The 18,653-nt window shown below is 37.8% G+C and overlaps 1 protein-coding gene across 1 annotated transcript in view; it reads right to left on the bottom strand.

Moving 5' to 3' along the window:
• The window catches only part of LOC122939843 (alpha-2-macroglobulin-like), a 138,827-nt gene that overhangs the window by 90,858 nt on the left and 29,316 nt on the right, over nt 1-18,653 (bottom strand). Inside the window, exons 9-12 of the mRNA XM_044296034.1 lie at nt 16,250-16,364; nt 15,834-15,940; nt 11,046-11,207; nt 9,768-9,977 (exon numbers count right to left, since the gene is read on the bottom strand). Coding sequence (XP_044151969.1) covers nt 9,768-9,977; nt 11,046-11,207; nt 15,834-15,940; nt 16,250-16,364 — 594 coding nt within the window. The remainder of the gene's footprint in view (nt 1-9,767; nt 9,978-11,045; nt 11,208-15,833; nt 15,941-16,249; nt 16,365-18,653) is intronic.

The following is an 18,653-nucleotide window of genomic DNA, read 5'->3' as shown; positions in this document are numbered from 1 at the left end:
AAATTTATAATAGAATCATTAGTGATAACGTTATTAATTATCTGTGTCTTTTCCCTCTTCTTTCCCCTTCCTCTACGTATCTTTCCCTTTCCCCTTGATTCCTTGTTCTCATTCGGTGTTCCTGATTGTTGTAGTGTTCCTGTGACTGTATTCTCTCTGCCCTGTAGTGATGAGGTCTGTGCATTTCGTGTGAAGTTTGTGATTTGTGTCTTAAATTGTACTGGTGATCTATTAGTGATTCTTGATTCTGTGTGCGTGCTCTTTGTGATGACTCGTGTCTCGTACGTGTCCTGTGGTGTGGTGGAGTCCTGTCTAAAAAATGTTCTCGTTCCTCCAAGATTTCAAATCTATTTTGCACCGGTATAGAGAAGTCATTTCCAAATTTTTCCCTGTTTTGTGTTTCTTCATTTTGTGTCAGATTCAATAAATTTGGTCTGACTGATATATCTCGTTGTATATCCCCAGTTTCAACCCTTCTTTTACTCATTCTATTCTCATAGTTCATTTTTTTCGTCTTTTTCTCTATAATTTCTTGTTCTATTCTGTCCAGATTGAGGCACAATCTGGACTGATAGGTCAGAAATTCTGTATTTTGAGGTAATTTATCTACCACTGGACGTAATTCATTTATTTTGTTGGTTGTCTCTGTCAGAATTTCTAGTCTTCTCTTAATAATTAGTTTAACAAGAGAGAGAGAGTACTGGTGTAGTGTTTCATCCCATTCTTTTGAAAAGGATTGGTTACAGAGGTCTTGAGCTGGATTTTTTGTTAGTGTTAGGCCTTTGGGGATGCTGTTGCATTCTATATGTCTAGTTAAAGTTTTGACCTCCCACCTTTGTTTGAGCTGTCTGACCAAAAGTTGTTCTAATTCTTTGAATGTGTCTCTCATAGATATATTGTCATTACTATTTTTGGACTCAAAAGATGCAAAGGAGAAATTGTCTACCATTTGTTTTTTCGTTTCTACATGATCCCAAATACTTTTGGACACCTCCTCATTCTGTGCAGACATAGTGGGTGAAAATATAGTTCAATAAATATAAGGTAATGTCGCACTCGAATGAGGTAGGAATCCAATAAGAGGTGCTCCCACTATCAGACAACACCCAGTCTGAAAGTATGAAATGAATAAATAAGATTAAAGTGGGGCACACTCTTTAAAGTAAAGGGATCTTTAATGGTCTATACAATAATACACAGTAAGTTGATAATACAATGATGGATAAAAAGGATAGTGACTTTATAAGACTAAAATAAAATAAAATTAAATTGAATTACAATGAATAAAACATAAATCCCATTAAATATGCTAAAATATTCATATAATATTCAGAAAATAATCGATGTAGGATATATAATAGCAATGAAATCCTGCACTGATAATTATAAGTGCATCTGAGAAAAGTGAATCTTGATTAAAACCAGTCTTTTGTATCTCTATTGGAAATTGAGCGAAGTCTTTCCTGATATAGATAAGTTAGTAAGGTTACAACAATGTTGCGATATACTTGTATATATTTGATCAATTCGGAGCATGTAGCTTTCAACAGTTCGGATTGCAGCGTATAGCTACAAGATCATACAGCGGCGTCCCGCTGTGTTTGAAGAGAGCGATCGCTTGTGTGGGATCAATGCAGCCTTACCCGGAGGTCTTGGTACCTGACAGTGAGTCCTCGACTCGGTAAAATCAACTTGTGGTATCCCGGTCTCAAGGGCCGTTACTGAGCTGGCGTCAGTCAGGTTTTGTTCCACGCGGTCTTTGGCGTCTCCAATGACGCAGTGAGTCGGCTCTTTTTGTAACGGTGTCCAGACCTTTACCGGGGGTTGCAGTGTCCTTGCTGTCCTTTAAGGGGGATTCACACCAGACGCGTTTCGGGGCTTTGAAGTATTGACCCCTTCCTCAGTGGTTAATATCCCCCTGCTAATGGTCTTCTTTTATAGTAAGTAAGGAGTATACAAAAGACTGGTCTGGAGTTCCTATCTTCCAAGGATTGGAGTTAATATAAATTTTCAAGTACTTAAAATTCTAACTTTATTACAACAAATAAAATAACAAAACTCATATATAATAGGTCACTGGGTTACTTGGAGTCAACTATAATATAAAAATAAAAATATAATATAAAATGCACCAGTACTGCATACAATTTAAATGCACCTCTGGTGCGTTTTTTCCAAGAACAATAGTTGAAAAATCATCTCCCCAATTCTCGACTAATCCTGTACCCCTCCGTATCCCAGAATTACCCTGAAGAATCTATGGCTAACTGTTACTGTTAATGCTAAATTTTAACTCCAATTTTTGTAGATTTATACTGTAACGCAGCCAAAAATTATATGCGATATTAGTGCGTTTGTTATATGTCATTATTTTAAGGGATATACTGATCAATTAATTAAAGATCCTTTTATCACTGTATGCTGTCATCGATAATAGTGTCCATACATGAAAGCTTTATCAATTTTAAAACTTCTTTGGTGTTTTTAAGATGTTGGATTCATTTAAGCTACAATGTCGTTAATTCTGAAAAAATCCTTGAAAAATGAAGTTCTTGGAAAAAACGCACCAGAGGTGCATTTAAATTGTATGCAGTACTGGTGCGTTTTATATTATATTTTTATTTTTATATTATAGTTGACTCCAAGTAACCCAGTGACCTATTATATATGAGTTTTGTTATTTTATTTGTTGTAATAAAGTTAGAATTTTAAGTACTTGAAAATTTATATTAACTCCAATCCTTGGAAGATAGGAACTCCAGACCAGTCTTTTGTATACTCCTTACTTACTATAAAAGAAGACCATTAGCAGGGGGATATTAACCACTGAGGAAGGGGTCAATACTTCAAAGCCCCGAAACGCGTCTGGTGTGAATCCCCCTTAAAGGACAGCAAGGACACTGCAACCCCCGGTAAAGGTCTGGACACCGTTACAAAAAGAGCCGACTCACTGCGTCATTGGAGACGCCAAAGACCGCGTGGAACAAAACCTGACTGACGCCAGCTCAGTAACGGCCCTTGAGACCGGGATACCACAAGTTGATTTTACCGAGTCGAGGACTCACTGTCAGGTACCAAGACCTCCGGGTAAGGCTGCATTGATCCCACACAAGCGATCGCTCTCTTCAAACACAGCGGGACGCCGCTGTATGATCTTGTAGCTATACGCTGCAATCCGAACTGTTGAAAGCTACATGCTCCGAATTGATCAAATATATACAAGTATATCGCAACATTGTTGTAACCTTACTAACTTATCTATATCAGGAAAGACTTCGCTCAATTTCCAATAGAGATACAAAAGACTGGTTTTAATCAAGATTCACTTTTCTCAGATGCACTTATAATTATCAGTGCAGGATTTCATTGCTATTATATATCCTACATCGATTATTTTCTGAATATTATATGAATATTTTAGCATATTTAATGGGATTTATGTTTTATTCATTGTAATTCAATTTAATTTTATTTTATTTTAGTCTTATAAAGTCACTATCCTTTTTATCCATCATTGTATTATCAACTTACTGTGTATTATTGTATAGACCATTAAAGATCCCTTTACTTTAAAGAGTGTGCCCCACTTTAATCTTATTTATTCATTTCATACTTTCAGACTGGGTGTTGTCTGATAGTGGGAGCACCTCTTATTGGATTCCTACCTCATTCGAGTGCGACATTACCTTATATTTATTGAACTATATTTTCACCCACTATGTCTGCACAGAATGAGGAGGTGTCCAAAAGTATTTGGGATCATGTAGAAACGAAAAAACAAATGGTAGACAATTTCTCCTTTGCATCTTTTGAGTCCAAAAATAGTAATGACAATATATCTATGAGAGACACATTCAAAGAATTAGAACAACTTTTGGTCAGACAGCTCAAACAAAGGTGGGAGGTCAAAACTTTAACTAGACATATAGAATGCAACAGCATCCCCAAAGGCCTAACACTAACAAAAAATCCAGCTCAAGACCTCTGTAACCAATCCTTTTCAAAAGAATGGGATGAAACACTACACCAGTACTCTCTCTCTCTTGTTAAACTAATTATTAAGAGAAGACTAGAAATTCTGACAGAGACAACCAACAAAATAAATGAATTACGTCCAGTGGTAGATAAATTACCTCAAAATACAGAATTTCTGACCTATCAGTCCAGATTGTGCCTCAATCTGGACAGAATAGAACAAGAAATTATAGAGAAAAAGACGAAAAAAATGAACTATGAGAATAGAATGAGTAAAAGAAGGGTTGAAACTGGGGATATACAACGAGATATATCAGTCAGACCAAATTTATTGAATCTGACACAAAATGAAGAAACACAAAACAGGGAAAAATTTGGAAATGACTTCTCTATACCGGTGCAAAATAGATTTGAAATCTTGGAGGAACGAGAACATTTTTTAGACAGGACTCCACCACACCACAGGACACGTACGAGACACGAGTCATCACAAAGAGCACGCACACAGAATCAAGAATCACTAATAGACCACCAGTACAATTTAAGACACAAATCACAAACTTCACACGAAATGCACAGACTTCATCACTACAGGGCAGAGAGAATACAGTCACAGGAACACTACAACAATCAGGAACACCGAATGAGAACAAGGAATCAAGGGGAAAGGGAAAGATACGTAGAGGAAGGGGAAAGAAGAGGGAAAAGACACAGATAATTAATAACGTTATCACTAATGATTCTATTATAAATTTGAGCACAAAAATCTTAACAAATGCACAAGTCACCTTATTAAATAAAGGTCTTAAATTTGCCCCCACTAATAGATTAAACAAGTTTGAAACATTTATTGGTGTTGAGAAATTTATGAGACGTCTCTGTCTAAAAAAATATTTTATCAAGAATCCTATTAATCGGGAAATACTAAATGATAAATTTACACACTACTGACTTGAAAAGACCATCGAAAAAGTATCCTAGAAATGAAACTAGCCAAGAGATGGCTAGTTTCAAAGAATGTGTCGAGCACGATATACGTAAATTAAAAGACAAAATCAGATACAAACGTAATAATTTAACAAATACGGAAGTGAAAGCATTAAAAGAGTTGCAAAAAGAAGAAAAAATTGTAATTCGTCCAGCAGATAAGGGTGGTGCAATAGTGGTACAAGATTTAGAGAAATATAACTCTGAATGTTCACGTCAGCTTTCAGATAGTGATACTTATAAAAAACTTTTAAATGACCCCACAGAAATTTTTTTATCAGAATTAAAGGAGTTTTGCAGCAAAGGTAAAGAAATAGGCATTTTAAATGAAGATGAGTACAATTTTTTAATCAATAGATCACCACGTATTCCTGTCTTTTATTGTTTGCCCAAAGTCCATAAGGATAAGAATAACCCACCCGGCCGTCCAATTATATCGGGAATAGGTTCCTTGACTTCAAATTTATCACAATACGTGGATGTGATACTACAATCCAGAGTAAAAAAAGTACCCTCGTATGTCAAGGATACCACCCAAATGATAAAAATTATAGAATCACAGAATTTTAAGGAAAATTGGATTATGGGAACTTTGGACGTTCAATCCCTTTATACTATAATTCAACACGAACAGGGCAAAAATTCAGTTAAATCTCAACTGCAATTAGAGGGTGTTTTGAGTTATACACAAATCGAATACGTGGTTGAAGCTATTGATTTTATTCTAACACACAATTATTTTAACTTTTTAGATGATTTTTATATACAAACGCAGGGCACAGCCATGGGCACCAGGTTCGCCCCCAGCTATGCGAATTTATTTATGGCCCAATGGGAATGTGAGAATATTCAACCCAGGCTGGGGACGAACCTGGTGCTCTGGCAAAGATATATTGATGACATATTTTTTATATGGCAGGGAGAGGAAGATCAGTTGAAGCAATTTTTAAATGAAATTAATGATAATGAGTGGAACTTGACCTTCACGGGGAACATTAGTAAAACTACATTGGAATTTTTGGATTTGAGGATTTTTAATCATGAGGGTAAACTACAATGTACAACTTTTATAAAACCTACAGCATGTAATAGTTACATCCTATTTAACAGCTGTCATCTCCCTAATTGGTTAATCAACATTCCACAAGGACAGCTGAGGAGAGTGAAACGTAACTGCACACAGGACGAGGAATTCGAAAAAGAAGCCAAAATCATGACTGACCAATTTCTTGATAAACAATATCCTAGAGAAATTTTAGATGCTGCCCTCAATAAAGTAAAAACTATGGATAGGAAAGAATTTTTTATTGATAAAAAAAACACAAGAGTTGAGACCATAGATTCAAATTTACGTTTAATCTTACCTTTTAACGGAGACTTTGGGAGAGTCCGGTCCATTATATGCAAACATTGGCATCTGTTGAAAAAAGATAAAATATTAAACTCTATTATACCATCCAAGCCAAAAATTATATTTACGAAGGCCCCAAATCTAAATATAAAAATAGCCCCCACTGTTTTGAAAAAGAATACATGTGTCCCTACGGTTCAATCTTGGGCTAACATTCAGGGCTTTTTCCGTTGTGGGAAATGTAACAATTGTAAACTTACCTCGTTCCCCAAAAAAACAATAGAGATTATATCAACTGCTAACAAGTATTGCCATAAAATCAGGGAATTCCTTACATGTAGTACTGAAAATGTAATATACGTGATTGAATGCCCCTGTGGGCTCCAATATGTAGGGCGAACGAAGAGAACGCTGAAAAAACGCATCGCGGAACATATTGGCAATATAAAAAAAGGTTTTGAAACCCACTCATTGTCATTTCATTTTAAGATAGCGCACAATCAGGATCCTTCGGGGTTGAAATTTGTAGCGATAGATAAGGTACAGAAGGATTGGAGAGGTGGGAATCATGTAGAGAAAATGTCTCGTCTAGAAACAAAACGCATTTACGAACTAAATACCCTACAACCATTAGGGTTGAATGCAGATTTTGAATTGTTTGGGTTTCTGTAGGTTGGGGGCCATCTGTTGACGATTAACTGGACTATATGTCAATTTGGTCCAGTTTCTCCTCCACATCTGGCCTCCATCCTAGTATTCTACAATAGTTGAAAAATCATCTCCCCAATTCTCGACTAATCCTGTACCCCTCCGTATCCCAGAATTACCCTGAAGAATCTATGGCTAACTGTTACTGTTAATGCTAAATTTTAACTCCAATTTTTGTAGATTTATACTGTAACGCAGCCAAAAATTATATGCGATATTAGTGCGTTTGTTATATGTCATTATTTTAAGGGATATACTGATCAATTAATTAAAGATCCTTTTATCACTGTATGCTGTCGTCGATAATAGTGTCCATACATGAAAGCTTTATCAATTTTAAAACTTCTTTGGTGTTTTTAAGATGTTGGATTCATTTAAGCTACAATGTCGTTAATTCTGAAAAAATCCTTGAAAAATGAAGTTCTTGGAAAAAACGCACCAGAGGTGCATTTAAATTGTATGCAGTACTGGTGCGTTTTATATTATATTTTTATTTTTATATTATAGTTGACTCCAAGTAACCCAGTGACCTATTATATATGAGTTTTGTTATTTTATTTGTTGTAATAAAGTTAGAATTTTAAGTACTTGAAAATTTATATTAACTCCAATCCTTGGAAGATAGGAACTCCAGACCAGTCTTTTGTATACTCCTTACTTACTATAAAAGAAGACCATTAGCAGGGGGATATTAACCACTGAGGAAGGGGTCAATACTTCAAAGCCCCGAAACGCGTCTGGTGTGAATCCCCCTTAAAGGACAGCAAGGACACTGCAACCCCCGGTAAAGGTCTGGACACCGTTACAAAAAGAGCCGACTCACTGCGTCATTGGAGACGCCAAAGACCGCGTGGAACAAAACCTGACTGACGCCAGCTCAGTAACGGCCCTTGAGACCGGGATACCACAAGTTGATTTTACCGAGTCGAGGACTCACTGTCAGGTACCAAGACCTCCGGGTAAGGCTGCATTGATCCCACACAAGCGATCGCTCTCTTCAAACACAGCGGGACGCCGCTGTATGATCTTGTAGCTATACGCTGCAATCCGAACTGTTGAAAGCTACATGCTCCGAATTGATCAAATATATACAAGTATATCGCAACATTGTTGTAACCTTACTAACTTATCTATATCAGGAAAGACTTCGCTCAATTTCCAATAGAGATACAAAAGACTGGTTTTAATCAAGATTCACTTTTCTCAGATGCACTTATAATTATCAGTGCAGGATTTCATTGCTATTATATATCCTACATCGATTATTTTCTGAATATTATATGAATATTTTAGCATATTTAATGGGATTTATGTTTTATTCATTGTAATTCAATTTAATTTTATTTTATTTTAGTCTTATAAAGTCACTATCCTTTTTATCCATCATTGTATTATCAACTTACTGTGTATTATTGTATAGACCATTAAAGATCCCTTTACTTTAAAGAGTGTGCCCCACTTTAATCTTATTTATTCATTTCATACTTTCAGACTGGGTGTTGTCTGATAGTGGGAGCACCTCTTATTGGATTCCTACCTCATTCGAGTGCGACATTACCTTATATTTATATCCTGACATATCTCCCAATACCCTGTTTCGTTTGTTCAGAAGAGGTGTAGGAATATTGATGAACCTTTGGACCCTATTTTCAGCGGACGAAGCAGCAATCAAGGTCCATGGATCCAAAAGGATTTTTTCATCGAATATGCCCCCCTGCCTAGGACTCAGAGCCACCACATCAGCCTGAATGAAATGTACATCTAACCGTGAGTGGTTATAAAAATTTAGTGTGTTTAAAAAACATTATTGTATGTTGAATGTGGTGCCCAATACCTATAAACACATGTTTATTTGCCAGATAACCAATTGCAGTTATCTACAATATTTATCTATTTGTGGGACTTATTTTAGAAAATATCCAATATAAAAGTTAAGTTTTAAGTAGGTTAATTACTCAGTGATATTCAGTTGACATATACCTACAATTCGTGTATTTCATTACCCCTGTGAATTGCTATTGCTCGTCCTCATACAGACTCGTTGGGGGGTAATTTATACAATCTGGCGCAGATTCTGTCACACACCATTGGTGCGGAAGAATCTGTGACCTCTTCCCTGTTCGTGGCAGGTCTAAAAAAGAAGCCGTGGTGAACGTGGGGAAGGGAACGGGCTGGCTGGTTTAGGCGTAGAAAATGGTTTAAATATAAGACAGCCAGGAAGCGGTCTTACATTTAGAACGGGCAGTGGATTTGCCTAAGTATGTAGAGGCCTGCACCTCTATATAACTTCAGCGAATCCACCGCCAGCTATAATGCTTATTAACATCAGTGTCTAAAACGCCGGTCTTAATAAATGTGCCCTATTGTTTCTGGGCAGCAGAGCGCTGTTTAGACACCACAATCTGCTGCCGACAAATTACGTTTTAAGTGTCTGCATGAAAGAGGGTTTCACTCGATGAACTTACACGATCATTGGCTGATCTGTGGCACCTTTATACGGACAGATTGTAGGGACCGAGAGTCCGTACAAATATTTGTCCCCAATAACCTGCCAGACAATCAGTGTAAAGCAGCCTTTCGTGTCTGAAGGGCTGACTAGCTTTGTTACTCTTTAATGTCTGATTTTGTCCATACATGTATCTTCTGATTTGTAAGGTGCAGTAGAATATTTCAGCGGTATATATATATATTTAAAGATTATTATTGCTCAAAAATGGCTTCACAGTCATTAAGATAAAGTATTTACCAGGGAGAAAAAGTGGAGATGGTCAGTGTCAGAATCGAGATTCTTCCTGTGGATGTCATATTTTACAGTCACTGTCTGATCGGAATTACATTCTGTTTCAACTGATTTCTTTTCAATGGAAAGGTGGCTTTCACTCTCAGAATAAAAGGGAAGAATCCAACATCTGGCGACTGAATGTCTATCTTCATCTTCATCAGATGACAAACTTGCCTGAGGAAGCATTATAAACCAGGTATTAAAAAGATCCAAAACAATTCGGTTCATACCATGCAGTATCATGCTCTTCCCCTCACAATATTCTTACGGCTGTAAAAGGTTGTATCATGTGGTGCAACAATATCTAAGGGTTCTTTAGTGTATGGAGGAAGAGAGAATCTGCTGCATTGAAAGGATTGAGAGAAGGAAGACATTTACTGCACAAGGGTTCAATGTCTTGAGAGAAAGTTGATTATGAATATAATACTTAAAGAGGACCTGTCACCAAAAAACATGTTACATTACTGAACAGTGCGGCCCCCAGTGATGTATTTCCGATTCTAATTTTTTCAGAGGTCCTTTTGTCAGCTGTGGTCTCCGGTAGTTCTGGCGCCTCATTTGCTAATGAGGCGATTCGGTTCGAGTAGGCGCTGACTAGAATTTGTACAGGGCGCGGTTTTCTTCTCCCTGGCTAAGAGCGCATCCAATCAGATTGCCGCGCTCTTAGCCAGGGAGAAGGAGCTCAAGTTCTCACGAGATTCACGAGAACTTGAGCTTTTGCACATCCCGAGGCGTGCGCCATCTTGGAGTCTCCGGCGGATAGGATCGCAGCGGCGGCATAGGCAGCAGCAGCATCCTGTCTGTAAGTATGAAAACTTAGTGACAGGATGCTGCTGCTGCCGCCTATGCCGCCGCTGCGATCCTCTCCGCCGGGGACTCCAAGATGGCGCATGCCTCGGGATGTGTAAAATCTCAAGTTATTGCGAATCTCATGAGAACTTGAGCTCCTTCTCCCTGGCTAAGAGCGCCGCGCTCTGATTGGATGCGCTCTTAGCCAGGGAGAAGAAAACCGCGCCCTGTACAAATTCTAGTCACCGCCTACTCAAACCGAATAGCCTCATTAGCAAATGAGGCGCCAGAACTACTGCAGACCACAGCGGACAAAAGGACCTCTGAAAAAATTATAATCGGAAATAATCACTGGGGGCCGCACTGTTCGGTAATGTGTATTCTATACATGTTTTTTGGTGAAAGGTCCTCTTTAATGTAAATGGAAGTTTTTCACTGAATTTTCCACCTTACCCGTAATGAGTCAACATTCCTCCATTTTGAGGTGTTAAGAGTAAAATGAGCAATTCCATCCTCATCCGTCACACTTGTATATGGCTCTCCAGAATGTTTGTCGTCATAGAGATATACAGCTTTATTAGGCATGGGCAGCTTCTTTTCATCAGTTACTTTCACCTGAGGATGAATAAAGATAACAGGTAATCAGGGCCTTTTCTGCAGTCAGGTTACGGTCACATATAGCGCGTTCCCTGCAGATTTTACGCAGCGAAAATCAGCAGTGTATCTCGCTGAAATCCATACAGGCAAATGGATTTTAGTGAGGTAATTTCCGAGATTTTCCCCAGCTTTCCCCCCTTCTGCCTTGCAAAGGTTCAAATCCACTGCAGAAATCTGCAGAATAAATTGATGCACTGACGATTTAAAATCCACACTGTAAATGAAGCCATGCATGGATGCTGTTTTAGAAAATGTCATCAGAGTGTGGATAAGATTTGTGAAAATCTCATCTACTTTGCTGCTATTGTAAACACTGTGGATTTTCCGCATTCAATTCTGCTGTGGAAAAACTCACACTGTTTAAAGGGGTTATCCAGTAAATGATAATGATGATCTATCCTCAGGATCACTGTTTCAGGGAGCCGGCTCTCAGCAGCATTCCAAGCACAGCGCCGTACATTGTATAGTGGCTGTGCTTGGTATTTCAGCCCAGCCCCATTTACTTCTATGGGACTGAGCTGCAACTAGGCCATGTGACCAATGTACGGTGAGGTCACATAACCTAGGAAGAAGCCGTGGCGCTTAACCTCTTCTAACTGCCAATCAGCGGGGTTACCGGGTGTCAGAACCCTGGTGATCTGATATTGATGACCCATGCTGAGGATAGGTCATCAGTATCTATTCCAAGCTAACCCTTTAAGCTACTTGTGGTGGCTGTACCCTTACTGTCGATTTACAGGTAGGTCTGGTCTCTTCTAGACTTATTCCTAGTCCCAGTTTGTGGTGTTTGGTAGGTATCATTCACAAGGCTAGGGCATGGAGCATACTACACACATTGGGAAAAAGCGTTGACCTCTCTGGTAGCCGGGTCCGTGGGAGTGTGCATAAGACATTTGTCTACAATGTGCAAGCACGCCCACCACTGATGGATTACAGGGTGGTCATAACCATGGAAACGAGCACTGTATAATGTGATGGAAAAATTCATGAAGCCACTAAAAGAAGCAATATGGACAATCACAATACATTAGTAAGTGGCTTGAATTAACTTTCTCTACATGATAAACGCCTTTTGCTGAAGTTCTCCTTTAAGTTCACCATCAATCATAGGATGACATTTATCATCCATTTATGCCAGAAAACCGGTACCAATGGTTATGAAAATTTGACATTTTGCAGTTTAGTGTTTTTCAGCCCCACTGATCACTTTTCCAAACAGTGGGTGAAGTAGGGTGAGGGTGAACTGTGGGTGGTGCAGGGTAGGGCACATTTGTTATAATTTATGCCAAGTAGCTGAATACATAGATTATACCAGAAATGTTCACCTTGTTGGTGTAAATTTTAGTTCTGGCCCACAGATCTGCACAGATTCACCGAAATTATTAAGAACCGTGTTTCTCTTATTAATTGTGGCACATCTGATGCCAGTTCACAATAAAATTAAAGGGAATATGTTATCCCAATTGTTGGACTATCTACAGTAATACATGCATAGTTCTACAGATCAAGAGTCCAGATCATTATTTTTAATTTTCCTACTGCCTCCGGTTGCCCCACTGTCAGCTTTGCCATTCTAACATAATGGAGAGGCCTCCTGTACGCATGCATGGCAGTCCTGACAATGTATTTCAATCCAGCTCTTTGCACTCAGCAGGAGAATGGGAGGCAGTAGGAAAATAAAAAATAGTGGTCTGGACTTAAGAATTACTATTAGAGATGAGCGAATTTTTCAAAAATGCGATTCGGTCGGTTTGCCAAATTTTCTAAAAAGATTTGATTCAATCCGAATTTAATCGAGGCAAATCGCATTACAAAACAGCTATTTTCTGGCTGCAGAGAGCCTGTACCATCTATATTTGTTATTTGTACTATTGCTCCAGACTTTTTAGTGATTTTTAATCTTTTACACACTGCACATATTCCACATGGAGAATAGCCTCTTAAAGGTTGTTTTTTTTCTAGGGTTATTAACCTGTATGTTTATGCATTTATTTGTTGGTGCCACCATATTTATACAAATATGGATGTATCTGAAATATATTCACCTATTATTTTACCTTCTTTCAGGATATTCCAGCTTTTTAATAATGTTCTGAAATATCTTAATCTGACAGTTATATTTCATGATAAAAGATGGTGTTTTAAATTGAATTTTTCAATTTTCTATATGTTTTGTGGTCCACCAATAATTTATATGCCTCTATATGCCTATTGATGGTATCTTGCATTGCTAGTATTGCCTGCTTCTCTGATTTGGATATATTACTCATATATTGTGATTTTTTAGTTTTATAGGGAATATTTACATTTCATATCTCTTTTGTTGCTAAATTCATAAATGTATTGAACGGCTGTGAATATTCTTGTACAGGATGATATTTAGATTTTATTTTCAAATTAGCATGTTTGTAATTATTTGGCTCCTCCTTCTTCGTGTCTTTATCATTTTTATCTTTTTTTGATAATTGTTCTTCCTGAAATATTTTTTCAATGCTAACTTTTGCATGAATTTTCTTATCCCTATGAATGCCTCGAATTTGTTGAAAAATGTGGTAGGTGCGAATTTTAAACCTTTCTCTAATATATTTTGTGAGTGCATATTTAGTCAGGTTATAATTTTTTTGTGCTGATTTTGTTACCTGTTTCTTTCTTCATTTTTTCTTTTTTGGCGAATTTCCCTCCCCTACTCCCCCTTTTATATTTTCCTTTTTTTGGCTTGAAAAAAATCCTGTCTCACTGTCTTTTTCAGTACTACTTTTTTTTATTATTATCAATATTCTCCTTCATTTTATGTATATAATCCCCCCTCTCTTTTGTCATTTATTCTTTAATTTAGTTATATTCCCTGTATTAATTTAATTTTTTTGAAAAAATGTTTGTATTATATTGCTTTTTTGTTTTTGGTCTTGCTGCTGGGTTATAGTTTCAATGCTCTACTCACTACAATCATTTAGTACATCAAAACGGTTACTTCTTAATGTGCTTAATCTGGTTTTCTTTTGAATTATAATTTCCGGAGATAATGGGACTCTGGTTTGTATTTATATGTTCATCTTCTTCGTTATGTACAGATTCTTCATTGTGTACAGTAAGAATGAATAAATCACTGCAAAAGGTGCAAAGATTACATTGACGGGGTGCACAGGCTCGATATGTTCTTGAACTAAATATATTGTCTAAACTCTCATTTTAACATCTAGCGTTTGTGATCTTACTTTAGAGGTTTGTGGAAGTTTGGCTGTGAGTCGGACATTAGTACCTATCAGACAGTGTTCACACACTATAGGTAGGTTTAGCAGTAGGTCCCCCGCTAACTGAGATACCTTGACGGGGTGCGTGAGCTTCGATATGTTCTTGAATGGAATATATTGGATAAACTCTCATTTTAACATCTAGCGTAAGAGTTTAGTCTTGTATTTTCATTTGCAAATATTGTAGTGCACCTTTTGCAATGATTTATTTATTCTTATAGTCTAATCCACACATTACTTCATCTTGTGTAGGATTTTTTTGTGGCACATGGGGTCTGCTGCCGGCATCCTCCATTGGATGCATTATTTGCTGGGGATTGCCGTTTGCAGCGGATCTCATGTGGAGGTTTTGCTCCCCCGGTTATAAATACGATACAGTATTTGGTTTTGAGAATTTCCTCCCACGTAGGCCACTTTATTCAGTGATTTGTTACAGTAAGAATGGATGACATATCTCCTATATCACTAATAACATCTTGTTTTAATTCATCTATAGTTTGAAATGAATTAGGGATTATTGACTCTTCATGCTCTATCAGATTTTATGTCTTGATAGAATTTTTCTCTATTATTTCATCTTGTTTTTGATGTATTTTTCTTTTTATATTTTCTACCAACAGTTTTATACTAATATGACAGTAAGAGAATAGAAGAAGATATAAGCGCCAGTGAATCTTAGCCACAAAAGACTGAGAGGCAGGATTTTTTTTCAAGGCAAAAAAAGGGAAATATAAAAAATATGATACATATATAAAAGGTTTTCTAGAAGAAAGTGGAGAACTACCAGGGACCAAAGTTAGTATATACGGGAGTGTACACTATTATTATTATTTTTTATTTGAGGAAAGTTTTTATTTATAGCGATGCAGTACTTTTATAGTGTGCATGATACTTCCCTATCCTTTCCCTACACCTTGAATAATCTTTCCCTGAACTTTAATTTGTTTTTTCAGCACAATAAAGTCTTTCCTACCACTGTCCCTAGCGCCTGCAGACATCTCTCCCTGCACTAAGCACAGTGGTAAATGGCTGAATCCAAGATGGCCTAATTATAGGGCTGTGACATCACAGCTGCTGATTGGCTGCTTGCATGGCATTGCGGGTGATCCCTCGTTCCCAGAGTTCTTTGCTCCATGTCCTAACGTGCAGCAGCCATTTTAGGAAAAAATGTGATTCATTACTACGAAGCGTAAGGAAATTCGGATTCAATTCCACTTCGTCAACATAGATTCGCTCATCTCTAATTACTATAGAAAATGATGCAAAATTGGGTCTTCATTAATGTTTTTCTTACTTATTAAAACAAGTCAATAAAATTAATACGATTATGTACCCTGGTATGAAATGGAAGGCCTTTCTGATAGAGTGCCATGTTCTCAAAAAATGTAATTGTCTTACGCGTGTTAATGTTAACTTCAGCAGTAGCCTTCTCAATATGACCTGAAAGAAAGAACAGACCATTCAACAGTCCCAGACTAGATTGTAACCAATATTTTCCAAAGGAATGACATTAACTATTTTTTCTTAACTATTACACCTACATTTCAGTGAAGATGCAACTGCTTTGCCACTCCTTGTAGATGAAGCATTAAGTTGTATATGTAAAGCAACCATTCAAACCCATGGGCGTCCCAGTTATACAACTGTTGTGCAAATCAACAGCTGCGCATCTAAGCTTGTGGTGTTGCCCTAACCTCATAGAAAAGATGGAAAAGAACAAATGGATCCGGTATCATCAGAAATTCTTACCTGTCAGATCTTCTGTTACTGATGATTTAATTAATAAAATCTGACGATGATCTGCCTTTGAGATGTTGAATCGTCCAAGGCTGATGTCTTTCGATAGGCATCCATTGGAATCCATCTACAAAAAATACAACAAAGTAATACTATATAGCAGCAATAGCCAACCTGAGGCTCTCCAGATGTTGCAACTACAACTCCCAGCATGCCCAGACTACCTACAGCCATAAGCCTATAGCAGGGCATGGTGGGAGTTGTAGTTTTACAACAGCTGGAAAGCCGCAGGTTGGCCATGCCTGCTATATCGCATAATGTTTAAAGCGCATTTTCTTAAGCTGGTTCTTCCTGGTTCTCTGAACATTCCCCCTAGTTTCAATTGTATCCTTGCCCTTGGAATGCGGAAACATTTCATTATAATAGGTGCTGAGTAGCAATGCTTCCCCCGCTGTTCTCTGCCTTCTGTATGATACAGGGATTAAGTGTGTACTATATAAGTGTGTAAAGTCCTAAAAAGGGTGCAATGCCTAAGCAAAGTAAGCCAGCACCATCAAAGAGGTTTTATACCTCCAAGTTGGTTGCCAGCAAAAAGTCTGTGTACTTTTAAGCCTGTTGCCTCTTTTCATAAATCATAACCACTGAGCCGGTTTCCACTCGTCTGACTGCTGTAACCACCATCCTTGTTGAAACTAAGAATCACTGTTCATCAAGTTTTAAATGTGCCTGCCTGTTTCTTTCCTTGAGTGGGTAGCCATACTTGTCACTCACTGGTTTCTTACACACCAGTATTATAAATCGCACATAGAAAGGGGGCCCATTACAGATTATGTATGTGGCCCAGGACCCTCAAGCTATAACAGCAATAGAGTAGTCTAGTATTATTTGTGGTTAACATTTTCACAGACCTTTTAGAAAACACAAAACAGTAGCCTTGATGTAGACAAAACAGTATTAATAGTACTAATTATAGTTGGACTACTACTTAGGCATATGTGTACATCCTATGTTCCCTAAAAGCTTTACACTAGAACACCCACCCACCATACATTATACTGTGTTACTATTGTCAGGCGCACAGTCGCAAGCAGGCCCTGTTACTTGAGGGTCCCAGAAGAAGATGCTATTACTATAACTGGCACATGTCAAGTGGGGGCTCTGTTGTATTAGCACCCTTAAGTTTCACATTACGCTTCTGTGTTGAAGTAAAAGTGAACAGCGGACTGACCTCTGAAGGGTGTAAATTCTAGTATTATTATTCATTTGTAAAAATGTTAGATCTACTAAATGTTTATATTATAGTTCTATATATCTACACCTTTAATGTCTAAAGGTGTAGATATAAATAGTGCAGAGGTAGCATTTGCACCAAGGGCCTACACATCATTTTTGACATTGTAGTGGAAGTAGCTTGTTCACCTTCAATAGTAGAAGCTTTGTAGATGCCACTACACCTTTGATGGTGCTGTGTACTTCCAGTGCAGACTTCCGTTGATGGAGCTAAACAAACCAACTGATCAGTGGAAGTGTGGGATGTCACACCCTGCCGATTATATGGGCATAGGCCATCACTTAAAAGCCCTGGACAACGCCTTTAAATTTTTCAGCAAACATCCTTCCACATTTTCTAAAAATGCTGAATCAGTATATTATGATGGTCATCCCATTTGATAATATCAGTGTTACAGTAATAGCTACCACCGCTCCTTCACTTATAAGTCCCAGTTTTTTTGTATTCCGGCAGCTCAGAACCAACTGCGGCTCATCCCTTTTCAGTGAGCCCGCCTGCCAGGGTTGCCAATACCACAAGGATTTGTGGGAATGAGACCTCTGGCACAAAATTCAACAAAAGATTGGTAACTGCAAAGGTATAGCTTGAAGCTTGTTGGCTCTAATTCAGGAACTGAAACAGGGCCACCAAACTACCACATATGTCATTTATAGTGATGAGCGGCAGGGGCAATATTCGAATTCGCGATATTTCGCAAATATTTTCCTGATTGCGAAAATCGGCAATGTAATATGCGCGTATTACACGCACAATACAGGCGTGGGTCACTTTTGCTACATTTTTTAAGCTGCTAGAGGTTTCCTAAGAATGGAGAAAATGGTTGGCATGGCAAAACATTAGAATAGCTTTATATGCAGAGTGCTCCAATATAATTGCGATTGCACAAATCGGCAATTAATGATGCGCATATTTTGGCACAATATGTGCAGCTTCACATTTTAGCAGGTCTGACTACATATTACTGATTGGTGCACTAAGTATTGTTGTGAACTTGTGACATCACAGCACTATGTCTGTAGCATGTATGTATGGACAGCAGCTACACTATATATCTAACTTACACTGACTTTCTCCCACTAACTATCTGTATTATATATATGAGCTAACTAACTGTCTAATGTAATG

This window comes from Bufo gargarizans, chromosome 6, assembly GCF_014858855.1.
Source record: "Bufo gargarizans isolate SCDJY-AF-19 chromosome 6, ASM1485885v1, whole genome shotgun sequence".
Taxonomy (NCBI): Eukaryota; Metazoa; Chordata; class Amphibia; order Anura; family Bufonidae; genus Bufo; species Bufo gargarizans.
The sequence above is the reverse complement of the archived record's forward strand: the minus strand, read 5'-3'. Positions and strand labels throughout refer to the sequence as shown.